The 12,933-nt window shown below is 58.3% G+C and overlaps 1 protein-coding gene across 1 annotated transcript; it reads left to right on the forward strand.

The window, feature by feature from the left end:
• The first annotated feature begins 983 nt into the window (after window positions 1-983).
• Window positions 984-3,977, forward strand: LOC100192427 (Fc gamma 2 receptor). Its single transcript, NM_001139448.1, is given in 5 exon segments — window positions 984-1,143; window positions 1,293-1,328; window positions 1,501-1,785; window positions 1,997-2,299; window positions 3,237-3,977. Coding segments are annotated over 5 exon segments (780 nt in total). The 5' UTR covers window positions 984-1,109; the 3' UTR covers window positions 3,359-3,977.
• Window positions 3,978-12,933: the final 8,956 nt, after the last annotated feature.

The following is a 12,933-nucleotide window of genomic DNA, read 5'->3' on the forward strand; positions in this document are numbered from 1 at the left end:
GGATGAGATGGTTGGATGGCATCGCCGACTCAATGAACATGAGTTTGAGTAAACTCTGGGAGATAGTGAAGGGCAGGGAGGCCTGGAGTGGTGCAGTCCGTGGGGTCGCAAAGAGTCAGACACAACTTAGCAACTCAACAAGTAAATATCAATTTCTCCAGATAACTCAGAGATCTAACTCAGCTTACTGCCATAGAAGTGTCAGACAAAAAGCACAGAATGAAGAAGAAAGCCCTGCCCAAGGATCGTGGAGCCCCGAGGAGACAGGAAGGACCCAGGGGCTACTTCCCAGGAGGGCAGAGGACAGCGATACGAGAAGACAGGGCCCTGAAGGGGAGTGTGATGGGGGAAACCCACACTCCAGGGCAGGGGAGGAGCCAGTTTCCCTCCTTATTCCCCGAGCATCTCCTCTGGGCTCTCGGCCACGCGGACACCACTGAGCCCAGGGAGACGCTGACCGTGTGTCCCTCATAAAGAGCAGCTTTGGGGACACAGAGGGGAGGAGAGGGAGGGACGAACAGAGAGAGTAGCATGGAAAGGCGCACAGCAGCTCGTGTAAAACAGACCGCGGGGGAATGTGCCCTGTGACTCGGGGAGCTCACACAGGGCTCTGCACAACCTAGAGGGGAGGGATGGGGCGGGAGGGCCTGTGACACATACGGCCGATCCATGCTGATGTAAGGCAGAAATCAGCACCACACTCCTCCAATTTAAAAACAGCATCTGTCTCTGGGGATCTGAGCCCTCCCCGAAGCATCTCCAGGGCCTCATAACCCCAGCCACGGTGAGGACCCCACGGGGACCTGCTGATGGGCGGGCGGAGGAGGAAGCAGACCCCGAGGCGAGGCGAGGCTCGCAGAGAGAAGCAGCCTGGCCTTCCTCATCTGGAAGGGGTGTCTCAGGAAGTCACGGGGCTGGCTTCCTGCTCTGCCATGGAGACAAATGCCAGGCTTCCTGGGGGGGATAGTTCTCCTTTCTGTGGGGACACTGATGTGACGCCCTTGATGAGAAAAACCCGCCTCAGACTGCCAACACCCTGTGGTCTGTCTGTGCGGAGGGCACCCAGGTCTCCTCCATCCCCACAGCCTGGACCGCAGGGAGGAGACGCCATGGCCCCCGTGCTCCCCGCCCTGCTCTGCCTCGGTGAGATGGGAGGGGCAGGGGAGCCCTGGTCTGGAGGGACCCCCCAGCCAGCCTGCTCCATCAGGGGACCCCAGGGCCCCGAGGCTCCCAGGGAGGAGAGGCGCTGCTCAGGGCTGAGGGCACACCTCTCACAGGGCGCTCTCTTCCAGGGCTGATTGTGGGCCTGAGGACCCAGGTGCAGGCCGGTGAGTCTGTCCCAGGGCCCAGCTCCCTCCTCTCCTGGCGACAAGGGTCACCCCCAGGCCATGGGGGAGGGAGGGCAGCTGGGGTTCACGGAGGGGGCTCTGGGAAATCTGGGCTGTGAGCTGGGGCCTGAGGGCAGGACGCCTGGTGAGCCCGCCTCTGATTTCCTTCCAGGGACCCTCCGCAAACCCACCATCTGGGCTGAGCCGGGCTCTGTGGTCACCCGGGGGAGCCCCGTGACCATCTGGTGTCAAGGGCCCCCGAATGCCAACAGCTTCAGTCTGAACAAAGAGGGCACCTTAGCCCCCTGGAATGCACAGCCCCCAGTGGAGCCCTGGGACAGGGCCAGCTTCTTCATCAAGCGCGTCACAGAGCAGCAGGCAGGGAGGTACCACTGCTCCCACTTCATCGGAGTTAACTGGTCAGAGCCCAGCGAGCCCCTGGAGCTGCTGGTGGCAGGTGAGGGGCCAGCAGGTCAATCGGGGACCAGACTCTGCACAGGCCCCACCGGGGAGCCCCAGGGGTGATGCTGGGACCAGGGGAGGGGCAGAGAGACGGGGTTGGGGAGGGGAGAGACTCGGAGAAACAGAGACAGCGCTGAGGGGCCAGAGAGGCCCGCGGAGTCTCGCTCAGAACCCGCCCGGTGCCCGCACCCCCTTGCCCTCTGCAGGACGGCTCAGAGACAGCCCCTCCCTCTCGGTGCAGCCGGGCCCCTCGGTGGCCCCGGGGGAGAATGTGACCCTGCTGTGTCAGTCAGGAAACAGGACGGACACTTTCCTTCTGTCCAAGGAGGAGGCAGCCCATCGCCCCCTGCGTCTGCGCTCCCAGGACCAAGACGGGCAGTACCAGGCCGAGTTCTCCTTGAGCCCTGTGACCTCAGCCCACGGGGGCACCTACAGGTGCTACCGCTCACTCAGCACAGACCCCTACCTGCTGTCCCAGCCCAGTGAGCCCCTGGCGCTCGTGGTCTCAGGTGAGGCCCAGTCTGTCCTTCTGACTCAGCAGCTCGGGGCTCTGTGCCCCAGGAGCACCGAGTGGTTGTGGAGGAGGGGGCACTGAGGGAGGGCCCCTTCCTCCTGCACTGGGTTCCTGGAGGGGCAGGTGGGCAGTGGGAGGGTCTAGGGGAGGCCACAGGGCTGCAGGGCAGAGAGGAGTGAGGTGGGGACCCCAGGTCGGCCCAGCACCCCCTCCTGGGCTCATTCCCAGGACCCATTCTCCCAGCCACAGACCCGGATCCGAACCTGGGGAGACTCGAGGCTCTGTGCTCAGGGGAGACAGCCCACCCCAGGGCACTTTGAGATTCTCTGGGAGGACAAGGCCCCTCAGATCGTCAAGGGCCGGCAGGGAGTCAGGCAGAGATGGCGCGGGAACCACAGGCTGCAGGGGCCTGAGGCTGCTGGATGGGGGTCAGTCTGCGGAGGAGCAGGCCCGCCCCACCCCATCCTGCCCCCAGAGGCTGCAGGGATCGCCCCCTGCCCCAGGCAGAGTCAAGCCGGCAGATGCAGAGGGCTGAGCAAGTGCCTGTGGGGGGCGGTGGTGGGTCCGCGGGACCCCGCAGGCCACCGCTCAGGGGCGGGGGCAGGGGCGGGGGTGGTGGCTGGGGCGGGCCCACCCTGTGCTGTCTGAGCTCCAGTAGCTCAGGGTCTTGAGCAGGAACGTCTGAGACAGTAAGAAAGAGAGGCCCTGGGAAGCTCCCGAGGAGGACACGGCCCACCCACGGCCTCCCTTCAGGACCCTCAGGCCCCACTGACACCCTCCCCCATCACCACGGTCAGACCCGCGAGTGGGAACGAGGACAGCTGTCAGGGGCTGGGCTCGGGGCCAGTCATCTCCCAGGAGGCGGGGGCCCTGGGGTGCACATCCCGGTTCCGGGTGACAGGGCCGGGCTGACCTGTGCTCCCTCACCCCAGACTACACGGTGCAGAATCTCATCCGGATGGGCCTCGCGGCCTCGGTCCTGCTGCTCCTCGGGATCCTGCTCTGCCAGGCTCGGCATGACCACGGAGGAGCCCGAGACAAGGCCCGGAGCTGAGCACCGGGACCCCGCACCGCCCACAACGTGGAGCCCAGGACGCGAGCTTCCGGCCCGGAAGCTTCTGGAAGAGCCTTTGACCCCAGGGGAGATTGCCCCCGGTGGGGGGAGTAGAGGGGGCGCTGGAGGCTTGGCTCATGGGGGCCCCCTACCTCCCCGCCCCGGGGAGGATGCGCCGACTCCTGTCTCCGCTCACCCCTCCGGCTCAAGGCGCATCCCAGTGCCAGGGGCGGGTCCTCGCCCTGCACGCCCGCAGGCTCTGTCCACTCATGGGAGACTGAGCTTCATTGTTAATGCCAGCTGCCTCTGGTGTGCGCAAAGACCTCCATCCCTTCGCTCAGAAACAGACTGAGGGAGACTCCTCCAGGGCTCCAGAGGTTAAAACTCCGCCTGCCAGCGCAGGAGCTCGGGTCTCAGCTCTGGTTCCGGATGATCCCAGCTAACCCTGTGTGCCCCCAACCTCTGAGCCCGCGTGCCCGTGGACTCCGCAGGAGGGGAAGCCCTGGGCTGCCACTGGAGAGTAACCGCCACACTTCACAACCAGAGAAAAGCCCGGGGCAGCAGCAGTGAAGACCCAGCACAGCCAAAACCAAATACTCAAATAAACACTTGTTTATAGAAAACAGATTGTCATGTAAGAAACTGAATAAATGGGTGAAAGTGGGCCCCATTGGGAACAGGTGGACCCAGAACTCTTCCCTGAGCCCCCCAGACCCCTCACGCCCTGCTCTCCTCATCAGATGACACCCGGTGTCGTCTCTGCAGACACCATCACTGCGAGGGGACGCCCTGACGTTTGAAGTGACAGCCAGGTGCCGTGCTGGTAAACAGCTAAGGAATACAACGTTTTATAAAGAGCCCAGGTGTGCGAACTGTATGTCTCCTTTGGTGCAAACGCTCTCCGTGGCCAACCTCAAGGAGCCTGGGTGAACGCACCGAAGGCCGGGTGGGAAGGAAGGAGCAGGCTGGCTTTCCCACAGGAGAGAGTCTGGTCCAGCCAGCCCCCACCGATGGCCCCAGGTGCACAGATGTGTCCTTTGCGTTACACAGCACAGTTAGATCATTTCCATGTCAGTTTCAAGCCCCACTTTCCACGAATTCAGATGCCGAAACCTTAGTCCATTCAGACGAGAGGGAAAGAGAAAACAGTGCAAGCACCAATTGGGGGAGAAAACTCGGAGCACTTTGGCTCCAATACCTTACAGCTTGGAGTGCAAATCGCCTCAGTAATTTGGGGAGGAAATAACAACCGTCAGCTAACAGGGAGAGACACACAGCCCCCACCCAGAGTTATGTAACCGAGGGGGAAATTGTGCATAACTACCGGTACACACACGGGAGAGCAAGGACAGAGGGCCGCTCATATCAGACAGGTCTCAGAAAACAACTCTCAAACAGGAATGCTTTGGCGTATACATGCGATGGGGCTTTTTCTGAGTTAAGAGAAGACTGTAGTGACATGCTAAGAGTTAACAAAAAGTTAAGACAAAACTCCTCGGAAACCATTGGCTAGTGATTCTCCCTTGCAAAATAAATTAACACCAGTCTAGAAAGATCTGCAACCTGTTGCTAGTGTTAGCTTTCCAAAACTGCTGGGAAACTGCGAATCAGGTGCTGCGCTTGGAAACCTCTGGTCTGCCAGGCATGCCCCTCCCTTCCTCCTTCACCTTCCCCCAAACCACCACGGTTTCCCGGGGCTGTGGGGGGCCCTTCCCCGACCCGCTGGTCTGAACGTTGACAGGCGCCGGGTCGCTGCGCTGGGTCAGCAAGGAACTCAGGCTTCCCAGGGTGACAGCATGTCCACCTCTGTTCCCTCTCTCAACGGAGCAGACAGACAGCCGTATTTGAGAGGGGCTAGAAGGGGCACACACGAGTGATTCGGCTTTTCTTTTTTAGTGTAAACACAAACCAAGCCAGCCCCAAGCTCTGGTCCTCCCCCGAAGGTTCCTCTAATGAAACCTCGAAGCCCAGCGCCCTCTTACTCAGATCAGAATTTGAGTGCAACCAGAAACAAGGACCCTCTTTAGTGCCGTATATATACATGTACACACACACATATATATAAACACACACATACACATACATATACACACACATATATACATGTACACACACATACATATATACATACACATACATATAACACACATACACACAGACATATATACATACACACATACACACACATATAAACACACACATACACATACATATACACATACATATACACACACATATATGCATGTACACACACATACATATATACACATACATATAACACATATATACACACACAACATATATACACACATACATATATACACATATATATACATGTGCACACATACATATAAACATACACATACATATAACACACATACACAGAGACATATATACATACACACATACATATAAAACACATATATACATACATATAACACACAAACACACACATACACACATATCTATACACACATACACACATATAGACACATACATATAACACACACATACACATATCATGCACACACATACACACATATATACATACACACATATCTATATACACACACATACACATATATACATACACATATCTATACACACATAACACGCATATATACACACATACACACATATGAATAAACACACAGAGAGACACACATACACATACATATATACACACATATCACATACACACATACATATATATACATACACACATATCTGTACACACATAACACCCATATACACACATTTATACACACACAGATATCTATACACACATACACACATATATACACACACATATACACACATATATACATACACACATACATATATACACACACAAATACACATATTCATATATACACATACACATACATACACACACATACACACATACATATATACACACATGTATCTATATGCACACATACATACACACATATACACACAGACACACATACATGTAGCAAACATGTACACACATATATACATACATATATACATACACACATATCTATACACACATATACACACATACATATACACACATGCATACATATATACACACAGAGAAATACACACATTCATACACACACATACACATACCCACACATACACACATATATACATATACACATACATATATACATACACACATATCTATGCACACACATGCATATACACACATACACATATATGCACACACAGAAATACACACATTCATACATGCATACATACACATACACACATACACACATACACACACATACATATATATTATACACACACACATATATACACATATACACATATGCATATATGTTCGTGTAAGCTTGTGTATCACTCTTGCGACCCCATGGACTGCAGCCCACCAGGCTCCTCTGTTCGTGGGATTTCCCAGGCAAGAATACTGGGGCGGGTTGCCATTTCCTCCTCCAGGGGATCTTCCTGACTCAGGGACTGAACCCGTGTCTCCTATGGGTCCTGACAGGCAGATTCTTTCCCCTTGTGCCATCTGGGATATATATATATATAGATATATATAGATATATAGATATATAGATATATATATGTATAATCTTCTGAAGAAAAAGACAGACTGGCCACTTCTTCCCATCCATTACAAAAGCAAACCGAAAAACAGAACAGGGTTGAAAGCCCAACTCAATATGTGCTGTGATGCGGCTCAGGAAGGAAACGCTGCCGGACAAGGACCCCGGGCAGATGGATGAGCAGCGCCTAGCCACACACAGCAACAAACAGGCAAGCGCCCCTTCCACCTCTCGGGAAACATGATGACCAGCTCTGCGCATCCGTCCAGCTCTTCCCGCAGGTGGGCACACCTGCGCACGTGCATGCACGCCCACACACACACGCTTTTACACACAAGCCACTTGGCACCAGAAGCACCACGGAAAACACGCAACAACGCAAGAAGGCAGTGGCTGGAGTGAGGTGTGCACAGAGTCAGACTCTGGGGCTCTCGTAGCTGGGTCTGGAGCCCTGGCAGCAGGGCCGTCGTGAGCCCGAGGCAGGGGTGCCCTGAGGGCCGGGAGGGGACGGCGCCGGCCGGGCAGCAGGACTTGGAGCTCACCACTGCGGGGGCGAGGCAGCGCAGGGGAGCCCCTGTGGCCACAGCGGGGCCGTCGGGGGACAGGATGGGGCGTGGTGCGCTGGCCTCCCTGCCTCTCCTGCTGGGACACTGGAGGGCACGTTCTCCCCTCCCCTGCCCACCTTCTGGCCCTCGAGTCTGCCGGGGTGGGGGATCCCATTCCTGCTGCAGCCAGCACGGCCACCACCTGCAAGAGCTGGAAGCTGCAGGTGGACGCCCCTCAGCCAGGTCCTGGGGGTGCATCTGTCCCCAAAGGCATGCTGCTGAAATCGCCTTGGCTACGCACACCATCTTTTCCTGTTTGGCCTGGAGGCTGAGAGACGGAGGGGACCGGAGTTCCGGCGGGCCCACCCTCAGAAACCGGAGCCCACCATGATCCTGTACTCCCACTTCTCGGCATCGAAGACCAGTGACCCACTACCCAGGCTCCTCTCGGCCCCAAGTCAGCATCGGGGACTCTGTGGCTGGTCTGAACGGCCGGCAGAGCCCTGGGACTCAGCCGTGTGTCGGGCTGGCAGCACCGGCCTTTCTGAGGGCGCTCCGCCAGCTGGACCACTCCAACCTGGCCCACTTCCCAGGTGGTACACGGATACAGCCTCTCGGCTGGGAGAGAGCACCTGGGGCCCAGAGGTGGGGGGACTGCAGGGGAGGACGGGAGGACTGCAGGGGAGGACGGGAGGACTGCAGGGGAGGACGGGAGGACTGCAGAAGCACTGCGCCCCGGGCGGAGTTCCGCACAGGAGACCTCCTTCCAGCAACCGCCCACTGCCCGGGCGTCTGGGGCAGTTTGCGAGACCACCATTAGGACTAAGGCAGTCCATGCAGAGGCGGGCAGAAAGGACAGCAGTGGAAGGACACCCTCCCCGCCCGCCTGTCCCCCAGACTCAGGAGCTTCAGGCGGAACAGTTCCGGGACGCTCCACCCCCCAGGTGCATTCGGGGTCATCACCTGGGGACTGCAGCTCTGACCCGAATCAGGGTGAGATGGCCCCCACACCCACTCGCCAGGGCTCCTGAGTCTGACTGCCACCCCGTCCTCTGCGTGAAGCCCTCAACTGTCAGGAGGTGGGGCCGGGCCAGGACGGGGAACAGTGCCACCCTTGCGGGCTCAGGCGATGCTCTGAGGGGGACCTCTCACCAGCATGGCCCATTCCCGCTCCCCTGCCCGCTTCCACACACCGAGCAGAGCCCTCCCTGGAGCAGCCCCCAGGCCTTGCCTCCCCCCAGCCTTAAGTACCCCTTCTCTTCCGGCTGCTGGGCAGTCAAGCTGACCTGGAGAAGCCCCCTGCTCTAACACCCCTGCCCAAGGGACACTGGGAGGCAAGCTGACCACCGCAGTCATCATAGACCCCGGAGGCGGTTCAAACAGCGAACACGGTGGGGCTTGAGAAACACAGGATGCTCTCGGGGAACATTTCGCTGAGCCCCGGGCCACCCAGACTGCCTGAGGCGAATGCGCAGCAGCGTGAATGGTCAGTGGCAGGAACCAGGGCTGGGCCAGGCAGCAGGGCGTCACCGTGGGACCTGCTGAAGTCACAGGTAGGGCCAGGTCTGGGCGGGTTCCCCCCAAGCCTGCCCGTGAGGGAGGCCACCGGCCCCTGGAGAGTCTGGGATGCCAGCCCCCGTATCAGAGCAGAGCCACAGGCCAAGAAGGGCCGGGGAGCCCGGCGCCCAGGCGCTGTCAGAAACACCTCAGGCTGAAGCCCAGGGCGGCCGGAGACTCCCTCACGGGACCGTGAGCAGGCTGGCAGTGACGCCGGTGACCAAGACCGCTCCGTGAGGCCGCGGGTGGGCCCCCAGACCCCCTGGTCTGGACAGACTCGGAGAGGCCCTGCGGGCACCGGGCAGGGCCCCAGGCAGGGCCCCAGGCAGGGCCCCAGACGGAGCTGCTCTTCTCCGCGCTGTCTCCCCAGCTTCTCCCGAGGTTGGGCGGCCCTCCTGCCGGGGGTGTGCGGCCGTGGACATGGTCTCTCTTGCCTGCAGGGATGGGGCAGCTGGCCGCCCGGCGCCCCCAGGTCCCTTTGGACGTCGTCGGCACCCTGACCGGCTCGTGAGCCTCCAGGCCGACTTCATCTCCGGGGCCAAGGGCTTGCGGCCCGCTTCTTCGGGATGGGATGCTTCAGTTTCGGCTTGCCTGCCAGGAGCCGGGCGGCCTCTGAGGCACCGGGTGAGTCGCCAGCCCGGGGCCCTCGGGCGTCTAAGTCGGCTCATCCTCTCCTTCTGAGGACTCGGAGGACGGCGAGGACGAGGAGGACGGGGAGGAAAGCGAGGCTTTGGACTGGAGGGGGCGCCGGGTTCCTGAGCCTGGAGCGCCGCCTACAGGAGGATATCCCCGTGCGCGTCCCCGGCCTGCCCCAGGGCGCTGGCCGCCCTTCCCGCCTTCACCTGCCCCTCGGGGTCCTCTTCTGGAAAGCCGAGGCAGGCTCGGGTCGGGGTGTCTTCCTTGGCGCCCAAGCCGTTGGGTCTGGGGGCCCCGTCGCGCCACTTGACCAGGCACTCGCGCTCGCCCTTGCGGAGCCCGACGGCTCAGGCTGCGTGAGGCGCGGAGACATAGGCCGGCTCGGGGAGGCTCAGCCCCTCCCGGCAGCCGCGCGCCTCGCCCCGCACCGCACCGCCCCGCCCCGCCCGGACCGCAACGCCCTCAGCTCACCGGCACAGCCACCAAGGAGCTCCGACCCGCCCTGCGGTGGAGTTTTAAATGACAGACAGTCACCAAGTTCAACTACTACAGTAATACAGACCAGTTTTCAAGCACGATAGCGAAACAGGGAAGAAACACTGTGTGTGTGTGGTGTATTCCACTGCATCCAGGTCACAAGGAGACGCACGTGTTACTTGGGGAGGAAGAACTTTGCGGAATCTTAGGACTAGAGGAAGATGGGCTGGATGAAGAACAAGCTGGAATCAGGACAGCCGGGAGAAATATCTATCACCTCAGATATGCAGATGGCACCATCCTTATGGCAGAGAGTGAAGAACTAAAGAGCCTCTTGAAAGTGAAACAGGACAGTGAAAACGTTGGCTTAAAACTCAACATTCAGAAAACTAAGATAGTGGCATCCGGTCCAATCACTTCATGGCAAATAGATGGGGAAACAGTGGGAACAGTGACAGACTTTGTTTTGGGGGCTCCAAAATCATTGTAGATGGTGACTACAGCCATGAAATTAAAAGACGACCCTTGGAAGAAAAGTTATGACCAACCTAGACAGCATATTGGAAAGCAGAGACATTACTTTGCCAAAAAAGGTCCTTCTAGTCAAGGCTATGGTTTTCCCAGTAGTCATGTATCAGTGTGAGAGTTGGACTATATAGAAAGCTGAGGGCCAAAGAATGATGCTTTTAAATGGTGCTGTTGGAGAAGACTCTTGAGAGTCCCTGGGACCACAAGGAGATCCAACCACTCCATCCTAAAGGACATCAGTCCTGAATATTCATTGCAAGGACTGATGCTGAAGCTGAAACTCCAATACTTTGGCCACCTGATGTGAAGAGCTGACTCATTGGAAAAGACCCTAATGCTGGGAAAGATTGAAGGCGGGAGGAGAAGGGGACAACAGAGGATGAGATGGTTGGATGGCATCACTGATCCAATGGAAATGAGTTTGAGTAAACTCTGGGAGTTGGTGATGGACAGGGAGGCCTGGTGTGCTGCAGTCCATGGGGTCACAGAGTCGGACACGACTGACCGACTGAACTGAACTGACAACTAGAGAAAGGAAAGCTCCCATGTGACCTCCTGGTCTTCATACACCATGGTTGCGGGGCGCTGTCAGAGGGAAGCTCAGGGGCTGCTGGAATGGGGTCCTGTCCCTCCTGACCCTTGGGTCCTGACTCCTGTCTGCGGCTCCTTACTGGGGAGCATCCCTTTGCTCCATCTCCCTCCCTAGCTTCTCATCCCTGAGTGAGGCGGGGCTGAAGCAGGCTGGGGAAGGCCAACCCCTGCGTAGGGGCCGATTCACAGCAAAGTGGCCATCCACCAGTCACGGCAAACACTCCACACACTCTCAGCCTGTTTCCACACACCATGACCTCAGCTGCCCAATCGGCATCACTGAGTCCAGCCAGACAATGAGCCACTGACCAGGGGGAGACGGGGCCTCAGACACACACTCTACCACCGGATGACATGCGGTGCAGAATTTAAATGGGGTCCATGTCAGTTTCTGAACATAAAAATCAAGAATCTCAATCTGGCTGGAGGCCGCCACTGTGGACCTGAAGGGTTCAACCCTCCGGGCAGTAGGGTGGGGTCACAGAATGTTTGGTTCCAGACGAAACTATATCAGGAAGCCTGGACTCTATCTGGTCCCCAGTGAGGGGAGTGGGTGGAGGAGAACGCTCCTGGAGGGAAGGGCGTCCCTCTCCTCTGGAGTTCCTGTGCCCAGGTCCTCGCAGGGACGAACTAGAATGAGCCGATCAAATACAAAAGCGCAGCTGTAGAGGCGGAATCAGCTACATAATCTAGGGGAACAGTGAAAATCGAGAATGCAGGGCCCCACGTTCACATGTCAAGCCGGTAACCGGAGAGCGTTAAAGCCAGGTGGAAGCCTGTCTGATCGCACAGCGCCCCGCCCACGAGCGGCTCTGCAGGGAGCAGTGGGCAGCCGGGCGCACACCGCGGTGCCGCCAGCACTTCCGGGGTGCCTCCTGGGGCCCCGCCCACGTGGGGGCCGCACGCACACCACGCACACCACGCACACCACGCACACCACGCACACCACGCACACCACGCACACCACGCACACCACGCACACCACGCACACCACGCACACCACGCACTCCACGCACTCCACGCACTCCACGCACTCCACGCACTCCACGCACTCCACCACCGAAACTACTAGGTTGGGGCGTCTCTTTTGTGAGGGTGCTCCCAGGCTCATGCAGGAATTTACCTAAAACACAGGGGATTCGGGCAACGGTCTAAACCACTGACGTGTCTGACTCCAGGAACCTGCCTGCTCCGCCGCGCAGCTCCCAGCTCAGACCTACCCAGCGCCGAGAGGAGGCACCTACCCAGCGCTGAGGAGCTGGCAGGACCCTCACGCCCACCGGCATGGTCGGACGTCCATCTCAACCCCTGGCTCTCTACCCAAGGCCGGCCGCCGCGCGCAGGGGAGTCAGGCTCTGGGGTCAGGTTTGCCGGGCTTCCATTCCCAGATGGAAACTTCTGGAGATCTGGGCCTGAAGAACCAGGCCCAGTGACCCCAAGTCTTGGTGCTGTCATCGGGCAACTGGAAAGGCCCCAGCAGAAAGAGAGCTCCGCTGACAGGCCCTGAAATAACTGGCCCAGCACGAGTCTCCCCTCCCTGGGAGAACTTGCATGTGGAGAGGAGGAAGCCCGGGGCCTCTTGATCAGAGGATCTCTCTGCGCAAGCATCCCAGGTGTGCGGCCTCATGTGCCGAGCACTGCTCGGGGCGGGGGAAGGAGGGACGCTCTGAGCTCCGGC

Source organism: Ovis aries, chromosome 14 (assembly GCF_016772045.2).
Source record: "Ovis aries strain OAR_USU_Benz2616 breed Rambouillet chromosome 14, ARS-UI_Ramb_v3.0, whole genome shotgun sequence".
NCBI lineage: Eukaryota > Metazoa > Chordata > Mammalia > Artiodactyla > Bovidae > Ovis > Ovis aries.